Genomic DNA, 15,756 nt, shown 5'->3' with positions numbered 1-15,756 from the left:
CATACGATGCCGACGTAGGAATTCTAAGAATGTCACCGTTGAACACCGGAGATATGATGCTACACGAGGAACGCGCTATATATATAGGGCAATGTCCAACGAGTCATCCCGGTTCAAAATACATTTCCTCCCCTCTGCCGTAAACACTCTCGCCACGAACAATGCACACGTGCACTCATGCACTGGAGCCCCTCTTGTTTTTGTAACCATAGACTGTCCGTGAGTTGTTGGATTGAATGTAAGTGGACGTCATGTCCATGTCCTTAAAGGTCCCATGACATGCCGCCAGGTGTGAGAGTGATTAGCTGTCACAAGCCGGCGGAGAAGAGCCAGATTTTCAAAGCGGCTCGTCAAAAAACGGCTAATCACACTCACGCCTGGTGGCATGTCACGGGCCCTTTAATGTTGAAGCAGAACTGTGCTCACGTGCTGCAGCGTGTCCAACTTCCCAACCAACCTCGTTGGCACCCTAAACCAAAAGACACCCTCCACACCGAAGGCACACAGCAGACAACGTGCAGACCGCCGTCCGCCGGGGGGCCTCCAGCGTTGTCCGAAGAACCGTCACGTCACGACCCGCGAGAGAACCGCAAAAAAACAACCAGCATGCATTGCACTCGCATGCATTGCACGCGTCGCCACACAGGTTAAGCCTCGGTGGGGGGGGGGGGGGGGGACGGACATACCTGCCGTGAGGCTTTGAGCGTGAGCTGCCGTGATTGGCCGGGAGGGGGGTGGGCGGGGCTGGAGGAGGCTGTGCGCGGCCCTTGTCCAGCGGGACGTAAAAATAGGAGTTGGTTACCTTTTGGATCGGGGGCAGGCGCTTGCTCTCCCTGTGCACCGCGTCCAGCGTCTCGATGTGCATTTGGACGATATCTGCACGGAGGAGGAGGAGGTCAGAGTGTTGGTATCGTTGTGTGTGTCAGGGTGCGATTTGTATTTGTTTTTTAATCATCATCATCAAAAATTGGCAATCAACAGGTCTCGTTATTTTTATAAGTTAATGGTAGGCCCTATTAGCCTCTAGCATCTTTAATGCAAACTAAAAAGACATTTAATTTTCCAAAAAAATGTAATAAAAAACCAGAGGAGGGGGGGGATGATCCCTCCCACCCCCCACCCAACAAATCGCACCCTGATTGTGATTATGCATGTCATCCAACTGCGAAACAGCGAAAGATTGTGTCCCTGTGTGACTGCAGGTTGATTACTTCATGCCCTAAAGTGTGTGATTTGATATTGACATGAAGTAACCAAATAGTGTGTAATACAGAAGTGTGTCATTTGCTGTTGACATGGAGCAGTGTAATAGTGTGTAATAGTGTGTAATAGTGTGTGATTTACTATTGATTTAGTCTATTGCTTCATGCCCTGCTAGTGTGTCACTTCTCTGCCAACCTAAACTGGCCCTGCGTTTCATGACCCACACTACCATACCACTTTAGTCGGCCAGAAAGGCCTATTATTTGTCCCTATACATAGTATGGAAAATGCAGCATGCCAAAAATACCAGGATATTGTTCTACACGCGGTTGCGTTTCGCAGTATGCAAGCCAGCATGCTTTTTTTTTGTCTATTTTGCCCCACAATCCTTCAAAAGATACGTGGGTGGCACTACAGGTGTGCTGATCAGTGACATCACCTGTAGAACGTCCCTATACAGTATACAGTACGTACTTTGTAAGGGTAGCTGCAGTACGTACTACAAGTAAAAAATAATTCTAATAAAACTTGTGCAGCATTGGGTAAACCTAGCGACTGTTAGTGCTTGGCACTTGGTTCTATGAACATACTTACTGTACCGACAGCGATATATATATATATATATATCGTTTTTTTTCTCTTTCTTCTGACAAATGTTCTTATTGTAAGTCGCTTTGGATAAAAGCGCGAAATGCAAACGTGAGATAAAAAAGTATGCGCTTTGGAACGCAGCCCTAGCCCTAGCGTCGCCTCGGCCAGCCCAATGTGGAGGCGTGGGGGCGTGGGGTCCGGGGACCATGCGTACCTGGGATCATGGTGTGCAGGGCCTTCAGGTGTTCGTTGGTGACGCCGCTCTCGTTGCACACCTTGTCCACGAAGCGGTTGATGAAGCGCACCACCGAGTTGGCCACGTCCGACGTCTCGGCGTCCTCGAAGCCGCTCTCCGTGTCGTAGCTCTCCGCCATGCTGCCCGCCATGCTGTCACCGACCACCCCCCCCAGAACACACAACGAGGCCCGGTTAGAGGGGGGTCAGAGGGGGGAGGGGGGGGTGGGTCTGCTAGCCTGTTGGCCTGTTAGTCTGCTAGCCTGCTGCCTGACCCGATAGCTGACTGGGGAAGGCCTAGAGTCTAGACCCACCTGTTGGTGACGTAGCTGACTGGGGGAAGGCCTAGACCCACCTGTTGGTGACGTAGCTGACTAGGGTAGGCCTAGACCCACCTGTTGGTGACGTAGCTGACTGGGGGAAGCCCTAGAGTCTAGACCCACCTGTTGGTGACGTAGCTGACTGGAGGAAGGCCTAGACCCACCTGTTGGTGACGTAGCTGACAGGGGAAAGGCCTACACCCACCTGTTGGTGACGTAGCTGACTGGAGGAAGGCCTAGACCCACCTGTTGGTGACGTAGCTGACTGGAGGAAGGCCTAGACCCACCTGTTGGTGACGTAGCTGACTGGGGAAAGGCCTACACCCACCTGTTGGTGACGTAGCTGACTGGGGTAGGCCTAGAGCCTAGACCCACCTGTTGGTGACGTAGCTGACTGGGGAAGCCCTAGACCCACCTGTTGGTGACGTAGCTGCCTGGGGAAGCCCTAGAGTCTAGACCCACCTGTTGGTGACGTAGCTGACTGGGGGAAGGTCTAGACCCACCTGTTGGTGACGTAGCTGACAGGGGAAGGCCTAGACCCACCTGTTGGTGACGTAGCTGACTGGGGAAGGCCTAGACCCACCTGTTGGTGACGTAGCTGACTGGGGTAGGCCTAGACCCACCTGTTGGTGACGTAGCTGACTGGGGAAGGCCTAGAGTCTAGACCCACCTGTTGGTGACGTAGCTGACTGGGGAAGGCCTAGAGTCTAGACCCACCTGTCGGTGACGTAGCTGACTGGGGAAGCCCTAGACCCACCTGTTGGTGACGTAGCTGACTGGGGGAAGGCCTAGACCCACCTGTTGGTGACGTAGCTGACTGGGGGAAGGCCTAGACCCACCTGTTGGTGACGTAGCTGACTGGGGGAAGGCCTAGACCCACCTGTTGGTGACGTAGCTGACTGGGGAAGCCCTAGAGACTAGACCCACCTGTCGGTGACGTAGCTGACTGGAGGAAGGCCTAGAGTCTAGACCCACCTGTTGGTGACGTAGCTGACTGGGGGAAGGCCTAGACCCACCTGTTGGTGACGTAGCTGACTGGGGGAAGGCCTAGACCCACCTGTTGGTGACGTAGCTGACTGGGGAAGCCCTAGAGTCTGGACCCACCTGTTGGTGACGTAGCTGACTGGGGAAGCCCTAGAGTCTAGACCCACCTGTTGGTGACGTAGCTGACAGGGGAAAGGCCTACACCCACCTGTTGGTGACGTAGCTGTTGCTGACGCTCTCCACGTCGCCCAGGCCGCCGGTCCTCAGCAGCCGGTTCTTGCTGGTGTCGAGCGGCAGCAGCAGGTAGCTCATGCGGTTGGCGTAGTGGATGGCCTGGCTGAACACGGTGCTCTCCTCCTTCTGCACGCGCTCGGACTGCATGTCCTTGGTGAGCGTGGGCCACAGCCGGTTCTGCTCCGACGCCAGGTCCAGGGCGCTGACCTCCTCCTGCCGTCCCCCGGGGCCCGTCTGAGAGAGAGAGAGAGAGAGAGAGGGAGAGAGGGGGGGGGGAGCGCAGCACAGCACAGCCACGCGGGCGGAGGGGAGTTAAAGAGGGACTGAAGGCCGGGGCGGGGAAGCGGCGAAACAGCACCCCCTATGGGCGGGTGGGAGTCGCTGCGAGCGCTGTTTACGGTCGGGATCGCAGACAGTGGACGTGAATTTTTGTTGTGTTTGTTATGAATATCGTTTATTCAATTTTTATTTATTCTAATATCACACAGAAGTGAGACAATTTCAGTGTTGAGATAAAATAGCATTTTCGTGAAATGAAACCAGGTATTTTTTAAGGATATGATTAAAAAAAAAAAAAGGATTAAAAAAAAAAGATTGACAGTTGGTTCCTTATTAAGTCAGAGTTGTCAGTTGTTGCAATGCTGGGGTTGGGCTTGGGAAACGTGTGCAGGGTAGTGTCTTAACTTCTGTTTACGGCCATGCTAGCAGCCGGACATGAGTAACTGAGTGTACCCACATGCAGACATCTCACACGTTTTATTATCGAGCCGCAGTTTTAACAAGGCTTTTACCGCAAATGCTGATTGGCTCTGTTGACATCTGCGGACCTTATCTTAATTACTGACGTATGACAGCTGGCAACTTCCTTATGGAGTGTGTGTGTGTGTGTGTGTGTGTGTGCGTGAGTGTGTGTGTCTGTGTGTGTGAGTGTGTGTGTCTGTGTGTGAGTGAGTGTGAGAGACAGAGAGAGTGTGTGTGTGAGTGAGTGAGTGCGTGGGTGTTTGAGTGAAAGAGAGAGAAAGAGTGAGTGAGCGAAAGAGTAAATTTATGTGTGAGTGAGCGAGTGTGTGCGTGCGTGCGTGCGCGTGTGCGTTTGAGCGACTATGTGCGCGCGTGCACGTCTCTGTCTCACCGAGCTGGGCTCCGCCGCCCCCTCCTCCCCCTCCAGGTACAGCGCCCGGATGTGGTTCTGCACGTCACTGTAGAACATGGCCTCCCAGAACTGCATGTTGGTCCACACCATGTGCTCCTGCACGCAGCTGTACGCAAACTGGGTGATGCCCGACCCCAGTTTCTGATCGGACGGAGACAGAGAAACACGCATCAGAGATCATCCCACAGCTAAACTGTTGGAACCATTCCTGTCTCATACGGTAACAAAGTAAACATTTAAGCGGAAATATTCTGCTTTTTAAATTAAAATCAACGAACGAATCGTTGATTTTAAAGTTTTTACTTCGGTGGCGAAGATCTATATTTATTTGATTACGTCAGTTTATCATACAATAATATATAATAAAAAAAAACGAATAAATATAGATGTCAATATTTTCAGCATGTCAGGTAGGGATTCAAACCGACGTACCCGACAGAAGGCGGTGACCAGAGGCAGGAGGGCGGCCGCTATACCGTGTTCATCCATGTGGGAGCAGTCCTGAGCACCAAACACCAGCGGGTCACACAAACATCTCACAACAACAGGCCAGCCCCCCACCGGGACGGAGCGAACAACAACACCGACGACGACGTAGAACGACCATGACTGCAGCGTTAACCATTACCTTTAGAGACGTGTTGCTCAAATCACAATGTCATTTAGCAAATATAATATATCTTTAGTATCTTGTGCCAATGTTGACACCCTTTAGTATCTTGCCAATGTTGACACCCAAAGCATAAACCATAGAGGAGTGGCGCACGCAAAAGACTTGGAAACAGGAAGACATCCGTCATGTTATTTGGAAAGCAACGATCACGCTTTTTAATTTCAACATAAACGATCCAAAACTAGGTTATCGGTAAACGAAGGCGAGGAAAATTCCTCAGATCATTAACTTTACGCCTTCACGCGTACAACCAACACCTGTCCCTTTAACGGCAAGATACGTACCCGAAGCCGCCCTGTTAAGTATTAACGTTTTAACTGCTCCTCCTCCTGCGACCAATCGGAGGACGTTTGTGGACCTCCTCACCCCCCCCCCCCCCTCACCTGTAAGGTGCAGTTCATCATGCGGACGATGTAGTCGAACTGCTGGTCGTCCAGCACGGCCCGGTTCTGCAGGACGTGCTGGTTCAGCTCCTGGGTGAGGCAGACCCGCGCCGCGCGCCCCTTCAGCGCCCGCAGTACCGCCGGCATCAGCTAGGGGGCGACCATCACGACAGAAACGTCGGGTCAGAAGCAGCTCCGCTTCCCGAGCACAATTTACGTTTTTTTTTCTTTCGGAATTATAGTTAATTATAGGTTTTCTAGCTTCATATAGCTAGCAGACTAAAATAAGTTAAACCAAGTATAATATTTGACAGAATTATTCCGAAGTTTGAATATACAGAGCATAGGATTTATCCGATCTGATGCTTCAAAATACGACTGGATCGTAACAAAAGTGAAAACGTTGAAAGGTCAGCCCGATGCCAACGCAGACGTCATAACTCTGGGAATAGCTCGTATCAAGTCACCTTGTCGACGAGGGAACAAAGTTTAAACACAAAAGTCGTTTCAAGGAGCCTTTCTTGTACCTTCTTGGCCTCCAGCATCTTGTTCTCGAAGATGTACGTGATGCAGTTCCTGACCACCTCCAAGCGCCGCGCGCTATTGGCCAGCACGCTGCCGTGGCGATCGACCACGTCCCCTGTGGAGACGGAGAAGGGCGGTCAGACAGGCGGCCATTTGTCACCCGAGCCACCGCTGGGGCCCCCATTAAACCCACGCTGGGAGGTAGATTAGGAGGCTGCGTTTGGTCTAGACAGGACGTAGGGCGGCGCAATTAATCACATTTTAATCGTTATTTCGATTTTTGGGTCAAAGGATCTCCAGACTAATATAAATCGAGTTGAAACGAGGAACAGAACAGCTGGGTACATATTTGTACGTTCATATTTTTTGAACATTTTGTGTATTTTATCCATAATCTAGCAGCCCTAACAGGTGGCCATTGTAGGGCACTCTGACACTGCAAATACCCCAAGATTCGTTCTTGCCCACTTCCATTTTAGAGGTTTTCCAAGATTTGTTGAGAGAAGTTCCATTTAAAGGATTGTGGAAGCAGGATTTCATCCACCTCTGTCATTCAAACCACAAAGATGCCAGAATGTTTGGGACATTGCTTTAAAAAGGAGATGCTACAACATCCCAGATAAAGCTTCCTTTCTGTGGGTACTGAAAGTCTTCAACGTACCCTTTGGTTTTTATATGCAAACACTCGCAGACACAACTTGTTCAGCGATGATAAACAATATCAAACAACCATGGAAAGTCTATGGTTCCACCAACTTGCCATGAGATTGTGACAGTGCGGTAAAATACAAATGAACCTTCATCAACTTCATATAAATTACAAGTGATAACAGTAAGATCATAATCAGGGATCAGTAACTCACTTCCCTCACTTCAAATTACTGACTGCATTGTAATCTTGACATAAATCTCTCGAATGCACCATGCGAATTGCAGGTTATTTTGGGCTAACACGTTTTATATTCAATTAAGATAAGGAAGCATCTCTTGGGTTGTTTGGTCAAGGCATATAAATAGCATTATCACGACAATATAACGTGATGGAGTGTGTAATTCCTACACGTGGGGACAGAGTAAAACAAACAAAAACCAACCAACCAAGCAAAGAGATAAGGATTAAAAAAAGATAAGGATTTACTCGTTTTTCCGGTTTGTATTTATTTATGGGAAAATACGGGATTTCAACCACTTCCTCCAGTGAGACAATTCCTGTCGGGAATACGATCGGGTGTGATCTCTCAAGATGAAACTGTTACGTACCAACCCAAAACACATTCTGTATACTATCGCTACTCTGCACCGTCTCCAGGTGTTATGGGGTTTTTGTTTCTGTCATTTCTAATTTAATCGGTTAGCGTTACTACTTGTTCTTGTATTTGTAATTTATCGGTTAGCGTTACTACCTATTTTTGTATTTGTAATTTATCGGTTAGGGTTACTACTTATTTTTGTATTTAAAATTTATCGGTTAGCGTTACTACTTATTTTTGTATTTGTAATTTAGCGGTTAACGTTGCTACTTATTTTTGTATTTGTAATTCATCGGTTAACGTTACTACTTATTTTTGCATTTGTAATTCATCGGTTAACGTTACTACTTATTTTTGCATTTGTAATTCATCGGTTAGCGTTACTACTTATTCTTGTATTTGTAATTCATCGGTTAGCGTTACTACGTATTCTTGTATTTTTAATTTATCGGTTAGGGTTGTAATTCCGTTTTCGCACGTCACTTTGAACAAAATCTCCGCTAAACATCTCCATCACCCTGGAAAGACCTCCCCCCCCCTCCCTCCCTCCCTCCTCCCTCCCTCATGGCCTCCCCCCCCAGTCTCACCCAGCGGGGGTCCGGAGGGCACCATGGCCTTGAGCTCGGCCTTGACGGCGGGGGGGGGCGGAGCGCTGCTTGGAGGCGGCGTGGTCCACAAAGAGCTGCACCGTCACGTCGTCCAGCAGGGGGAAGGGGGCCGCGTTCTGGGGCGCGTTCTGCCCCGCCCCCTCCGACGGCCGCTGGACCTTGTGGTGCATGGCCACCGCCGGGTAGGGGTTCTCCTGGAGGGGGGGGGGGGGGGGGGGAGGAGGGAGGGAAGGGGGAGGGAGGGAGAGAGAGAGGGTGAGGAGCCAGGGAGAGGGAGGGTGAGGATAGGAGAGAGAGAGTGAGGGGTAGGAGAGAGAGAGAGAGGAGCGAGGGAGGGAGGGAAGGTGAGGAACGAAAGAGAGAGAGAGAGAGAGGGTGAGGGTAGGAGAGAGGGAGGGAGGGAAGGCGAGGAACGATGGAGGGAGGGTGAGGCGTGAGAGAGAGAGAGAGCAGAGCGAGAGAGAGTGTCAGAGAGAAATGCGAGAGAGAGAAATGCGAGAGAGAGAGAGAGAGAGAGAGAGAGAGAGAGAGCGAGAGAGAGAGAGAGAGAGAGAGAGAGGGGTGGGGTTGGCAGAGAGAGAGTGAGACAATAGAAAAACATAAGGAAGTCGCAGAGATAGACAAAAACGGGGACATCCGGACAGAGTGACGCTATCGTAACGCCGCTCTGTGCGACAGACACCGCCACCACGTACGTTCTTGAAGAGCTGCTCGGCCAGCTCCTTGACGTGGTTTATGACCTTCTGCGGACACGCCTCCTCCTGCCGAATGCGTTCCACCTGATTGGCGACGAGCTGCGGAGACAGGAAGTGAGGTCACAAGCGGTCCCCCAACTTTTCCTCTTCCAATTTAACACAGTATACGTAGGCCCGGGCAACAAAAGAATAAATTATCGTATCGTGATACGTTTGATCAATATCAATATAAAACATGTTCAATATATATCGATAAGAGACCGGACCGTCGAATTCTAGCAGCTGGGTTTGTTACACAAACACGGTTCCATACTTATCTACAATATTTGAGAGTTTTTCATTGTTTCATTGTCTCGACATCGGAGCATTTATCAATGAAGAACAGTGGACGGTCATATTAAATGTTAAACAGAAGTGTTTAAATCCAGCATGGTAATTCCTAGTCTTTTTAGGTCATTAAAATGATCAATAGTCATCGATCAATATGATCAAGTTGCATCGTGATATGTCTTTCAGCCATATCGCCTAAGGGCCTAAGTATACATATACAAAACGTAAATATACTTGACGCTACGGGCAACGGCACTCACAACGTCAAACAGGTCGGTGGTCCGGTAGGGCGGCCCCCGCTCCGAGACGAACCCGGCGAACGCCATGCCGTCCAGGACCTTCATCAGGAAGTCGTCCTCCGACAGCGCCCTCTGGCCCAGGAAGGCCGCCTGGAAACACAGCAGCGGTAGCCGGTCACAACCCAACCCAACCCAACCTCCCCGGCCGGCCCCCCCGAGGGGAACCCTCCCGTGTGGACTGGAGACGATGTTGTGTCCCGACACCGTTACCAGCATCGGAAATTACCTCCGATACTGCCCAAAAAAACGCAGTGTCGGAAATCGGCGAGTAAGCGAGTCTATGCATGCGCCGATCAAATACCGTCACGTGACTCTTGTTTACTACACAGGCAAAGGACATCAAAAACACGTGCGGTGGGGGGGGGGGGCGCCCCTCCCCGGTGGCGCACTGGGCTAAGGCGCATACCATATATTAGGCACAGTCCTAATCGCAGAGACCCAGGATCGAATCCGGCCTGGGTCATTTACTGCATGTCTTCCCCTCCGTCTTCCACACTTTCCTCTTTGTCTCTCTCTCTATAATAATAATAAAAGCTGAAAAATGCAAAAAATAAATCTTTAAAAACACGTGCAGCGTTTGCGTGCAGGCTGCGTTCGTTAACGGTCGAGGGGGGTGAAAGTCGGAATGGGAAACGCGTCATCATCTCACGACGTGCGTTGGAGCTACCAAGTCGGAACAACAGGGATGCATGGAAGCTTAAACTAGTATGCCAAGGAAGGAGGAAATTATATCGGAACATCTGTGGTCAAAACCCAAACCGCCTGAGGGAACCTCCCACGCAGCGACGATTAGGTCTCGTAGCCGCGTCACGCCGTCGCCGCGGTTACCTTGTGGAAGCGGATCACGGGCTCCGGGTGGATGCGGATGATGTGTAAACACCAGCGGTAGCCCTGGAAGAGCCGGGCGAACAGCCAGAGGAAGACCCCCCGGATCTCCTTATCCTGAGGGGCGCAGAGCACACACACACACACACAGGCAGCCGTGAGTCTGGGTTTGTTTGGTTGTGTGTAACCCTGACCCTGACCCTTACCCTATCCCTGACCCTGTCCCTGACCCTGACCCTAACCCTAACCCTGACCCTAACCCTATCCCTGACCCTATCCCTGACCCTGTCCCTGACCCTGACCCTATCCCTGACCCTGACCCTGACCATGTCAGGACCATAGAGTCACTCACCAGCGTCCGCAAAAGACTCAAGACTCACTCTGCATGGCCTCCATCCTCACTGCACCTACAGCGGCATCATGTTGTTTCTCTTTCTTCTGACAAATGTTCTTATTGTCAGTCTCTCAGGATAAAAGCGTCTGGGCACCCCGGTGGCGCACTGGGCTAAGGCGCATACCATATATTAGGCTAATCGCAGAGACCCAGGATCGAATCCGGCCTGGGTCATTTACTGCATGTCTTCCCCTCTGTCTTCCATACTTTCCTCTCTGTCTCTCTCTATAATAAAGCTGAAAAATGCAAAAAAATAAATCTTTTAAGGATAAAAGCGTCTGCTTTAACGCCCTGAATGTAAATATTTGGATGTGTCTCGGCAGCTCGACGAGAGAGGCCTATACAGGCTACTGTAGGATGCTGTGACACCCGTCGGGTTCGTTCTAGACTAGCCTGAACCAAACACAAGAGGTGATGGTGGGGGTGGAGGGTGGAGGGTGGAGGATGGAGAGTGGAGGCGTCTCTTACTTGGATCTTGAGGGCGGAGGGCTGGATGGAGGATGGGGGGAAGGCGTGGTCGGCCAACTCCAGCTCTGGGTCCAACACCTAGCAACAACAAAACAAAAACACAACCGACGCATCAGACTACCACCAAGGATTCAGGATCGTCAGTCGCTTGCTGATTGGCTGAGATGACTGTATCTGGTTGATTGGTTGGCGCACACACACACACACACACACACACACACACACACACACACACACACACACACACACACACACACACACACACACACACACACACACACACACACACACACACACACACACCCTAGAATATACCTAGAGCAGTCTTAACGTTTGGGACAGTAATCTGGTTCAGCTCTTCAATGCGCAACGACTCTCACAAACTAGTCGTGAATTGCATTAATATGCAATGTATTTTAAGCCTCAAGCATAGACATAAAGAGATGATATAATCACGAAACAATGTGATATTTATGGGATTTCCTTATGAATAATGACTGTTATGGGATTCAAATTCAGATGGCCAAGTTGAAGAAACAAACGCAAAGTTCAAAGTTTAAAGAACATAACAAACAGACGTAAGAGCTGCTCCGAGCTGGCACAAATCTGTAAACAAAACCCATCTGTAAACAAACGCCGGACCAGGGCTGCACCATAGTTCCCACCACCCCCTTGCCCTTCATCCCAGCGCACAGCTGGGGCCACTGAAGTTCCAAACACACTGTCTCCACCATGACTCATCACTCAGAGGAAACCAAAGACCTCGCCCTCACATCACCTGGTTCTGGGTCTGCCCCGCCCTGAACTAACTAACAAACAAATGTAATCTCGTTATCACATGTCGTCATTAGTCATCCATTGGGTTTCAGTGTTCGGGATCACCCTCACGTTCACCTTCCTCTTCCTAAACAAACACCGGGATTCATGGTCAACACCACGTAGCTGGTGCTGCCTCCGGTAAACCATCGCAGAAGTTTGACATCCGGCTAATCCTCAACATTATTGATTCACTGAGTAGTATGCAAATATTATACTTGACTGTTAAACTACACTAATAACATTACGATACCACGATATTTACACACAAATCTAAGTAGGTGTAATGTTAGATTTTCTTAAAACAAAAGTTTGACAATCTAACTTAAATCTGCACTGATGTTATCCGTGTTGAAACAGGCACGAAACTCACATTTCGTGGAGTAAAAAAATGACATTGTGCAGGTTTTAAGTTGACTTAATACTGAATATACAACATCAACAGTAACACTACAATAGGAGAGGGAGGAGGAGGAGGAGGCGGTTACCATGGAGAGGGCCGTCATGGTCTGCTGGAGGAGGGGCTCCGGGAGCAGAGAGATGTGCACACATTCTGGGATGGTCACCGTGCCCCCGTCCAGGTCCGCGATGATCACGTCCAGCTAGGAGCACACACGCACACACACACACACACACACACAGGCAGACACACACACACACACACAGGTTTCTTATCATTTCCTAGTAAAGCCAACATCATACCCAAAACAATATGCTACACGGCCAAATTCTATTGCCGTTTCGTCGCTACAAACATTCCCCCGTCAGCACGTGTTAATCATGTGATGTCTGACCCCCATAACACACACATCCGTGTTTCGTTACCGTCGGCGACGAGAACTGTACAGAACACAGCCTCATATTGTGAGAAGTCTACTACAGAGTGACAGATGGGGAAGTGTGTGTGTGTGCGTGTGCGTGCGTGCGTGCGTGCGTGTGTGTGCGTGTGCGTCCCCTTCATGAGCGGTTCATTTCTAGTCTTATCAGGAGGTAACGGTTGTAATCTGAAATTGTTTCACAACAGATCCGACATTTTCATCCCTCAGTACTTTCCACTCAATGAGGCCATTGTTGCCGTTGCACATTTCGGGGCGTTTGATTACAATCCGCGCCGCATTAACGACACTCAAGTGGGCCAAAGCACCAGAGGACGGACAGACGCGCTCATTGGTCCACAGGTGGAACCTCACGGGTCATTCACGGGTCAGCGCAAGTTTAAACTAAACCCGGTCCGATCCTAATCAAAAGCTCGGACTCCCGTCCCACTGTGGAACACGACCCTAGTGTAGACTAATTTGTCGAGTGGAAAGCACTGACGGAACCCGATACACGGAGACACACTGCAAGGGGATGACAAACATTACAACGGTCTTTTCCTGGTTTGACATTGGACAACGGCTGGGGGAGCTCAGATCAGCTCGTCAGCCAACTGTGTGTTGATTAAGTCTCAAAAACACCGGATTCACTGCACTGACATCAGCCTTTAGTGTTGCATGGGGAGGTCGTGTTATCGTGAGATGACGTCCTAGATCAGGGGTGGCCAAACTAAGGCCCGGGGGCCAAATGCGGCCCGTTGGTCTCTTTTAAGTGGCCCGCCATGAAATCTCTACATAAAATGTAATGTGGCCCATTCTTCTATGTACATTTTACTCAGACAGTTAAAAGATTGCTCATAGATCTCAACAATTAAACAATTGGAATAATAGGATTGAGTACTACAGTATTATAGAATGCTTTGGCAATCAAAGGGGTTTTCTGGTCTACAAACACATGTTGCTCTTTCAGTTTTAACTGGTTGAAAACTGGCCATCTTGATTTTATATTTTATATTGCCCCCTGACGTTCTCATTCTTTCTGTATGCGGCCCACAAGCAAAAAAGTTTGGCCACCCCTGTCCTAGATGAATGGGTACTGGGAGAACTGGGGGGGGGGGGGGGGGGCAGCGGACTGGGACAGAGGGTACTGGGGAGCACTGGGAGGCACCAGATTGGTACAGGGGGCCATGGGGGACGGGGGGGGCAGCCAGACACCCACCAGCTCTTGGGTCTCGGAGCGGAAGAAGGAGTTGACCCCGATGATGAAGGGCGTGGGGGTGCTGAGCACCTCCAGCAGTTTGCCGGGGAGGATGGGGACGTAGGTGAAGCTGTGAAGGACACACACAAGTACACACACACACACACGTTAATTAAAAAGCACCCACACACACAAAAGTCCAGACATACACACACAAAAACCCAGACACACACACACACACACATACACACAGACCAAGTCACCCACACATACAAACTCAGACACACACACACACACACACACACACACACACACACACAACACACAGGGGACAAAGCCAGACACAGACACACACACACACCCCACCAGACACACACAAACACACACACACACACGAAAACAGGAAGTCGGCATCACTAGACATTGTCAAACACGTTATCGGTTAAAGGCTAATTTTTGCAAGTGATACATTTCCTTTAGCCTCTTAACCTCAGTTCTATGCCCTGAACTTTACCGTGTTACCCCACACAGTGTGCGTGGGAGCACCTGACTGCAGACTTCTCATCACTAATCGGCCTGCTGGTGCCGAGAATGCAGAGGAAAGGGTCATTTCTCAAACGCTAATGGGAAATGGGCTTTTTATGCGGTCGGCACTTAGCAGTCAGACAGCTCTCTTAACCGACTGACGCAGAGCCGGGCCCTTTCATTCGAAGTAAAATAAAAATATAAAATCAATAGTTCCTCATTCGATCACCTCACTGCACCGCGCCTTGACTAGTTATACAGACGACTTGACTTTTCAATCATTTTAAAGAACACGTCAAGTGTGTGATCTCTGTCAGTAAAGGCACTTCTACACACACATTACATTCAGTGCATTAAGCAGACGCTTTTATCCAAAGCGACTTACAATAAGTACATTTGTCAGCAGGAAGAGAAACAACGATATGTCTCTTGTCGGTACAGTAAGGACGTCCATAGAACCAAGTGCCAAGCACTTACAAACGCTAGGTTAACCCATTCCCCCGTATACAACAAAAACAGCTAGGATAAGATGCTACACAATACAAACACATGGTGGGGGTGGGGGTGGAGGTGGGGTGGGGGGGTGGGGGCACACCTGTATTTGAGCGGGAACATGATGGCCAGCAGGCCGCGGCAGGCGTCCGTCAGCCGCTGGTAGCTGCTGGACAGGAAGAGGATCTTGTGCTCCGTCAGAGCCGCGCAGAACAGGTAGAGGACGTTCACGATGCCTGAGGAGCACAGGAACGCGGACGAGGGGAGGAACGTTTACAGGAACGTCAACGTGACCGTGAGCCGTGCAGGGTTGACGTGTTTCTTGAGTGTGAACATGAATCGATCCGTTGTGAGGAATGCAGCTCCTGACACGGTGGCGTTCAAATACTGGTCGCCAATATTTATAATTTCACTAGTAAATAAATAAATATTGATTACAGTAACTGCCAACGCTGTAGCGGTCGTTAGCCGCGGACCATTTTGGTGCCAATTGTTTCATTTAATTTGGTTAAACATTGCCAATATCGTTACGTTGAGCTCTGATAGATGCACAACAGAGTATCTGCAGTAATCCAATATACACGACAGCGGTCGGTTGTTCAACCAGACGGCCGCGTTGGCTCGACCGCACAAGACGTCCTCCAAGGCATCACCGCATACACCGCATTCACTGGCCATCTTGGTGGTAAACACTAGCAGGGTGATGAACTGAAGGCAGGACTTGGGTTGACCCCTGACCCC

At 49.9% G+C, this 15,756-nt stretch overlaps 1 protein-coding gene across 1 annotated transcript; it reads right to left on the bottom strand.

Annotated features, from left to right (window-relative positions):
• Positions 1 to 28: 28 nt before the first annotated feature.
• Positions 29 to 15,288, bottom strand: LOC311376106 (myotubularin-related protein 5-like; the record flags this gene model as incomplete). The annotated part of the gene is given in 16 exon segments (XM_084490992.1): positions 29 to 876; positions 2,009 to 2,181; positions 3,541 to 3,800; positions 4,699 to 4,860; positions 5,152 to 5,220; positions 5,776 to 5,925; positions 6,303 to 6,415; positions 8,138 to 8,192; positions 8,194 to 8,352; positions 8,854 to 8,952; positions 9,444 to 9,572; positions 10,311 to 10,424; positions 11,170 to 11,247; positions 12,474 to 12,587; positions 14,020 to 14,128; positions 15,119 to 15,288. Coding segments are annotated over 16 exon segments (2,361 nt in total), but the record flags the coding sequence as incomplete, so codon positions are not given.
• Between the last annotated feature and the right edge of the window lie 468 nt (positions 15,289 to 15,756).

Source organism: Micromesistius poutassou (assembly GCF_964030765.1).
Source record: "Micromesistius poutassou genome assembly, contig: SCAFFOLD_5499, whole genome shotgun sequence".
In the NCBI taxonomy this organism is placed as follows: Eukaryota; Metazoa; Chordata; class Actinopteri; order Gadiformes; family Gadidae; genus Micromesistius; species Micromesistius poutassou.
This window is presented reverse-complemented; position numbering and strand designations above follow the sequence as displayed.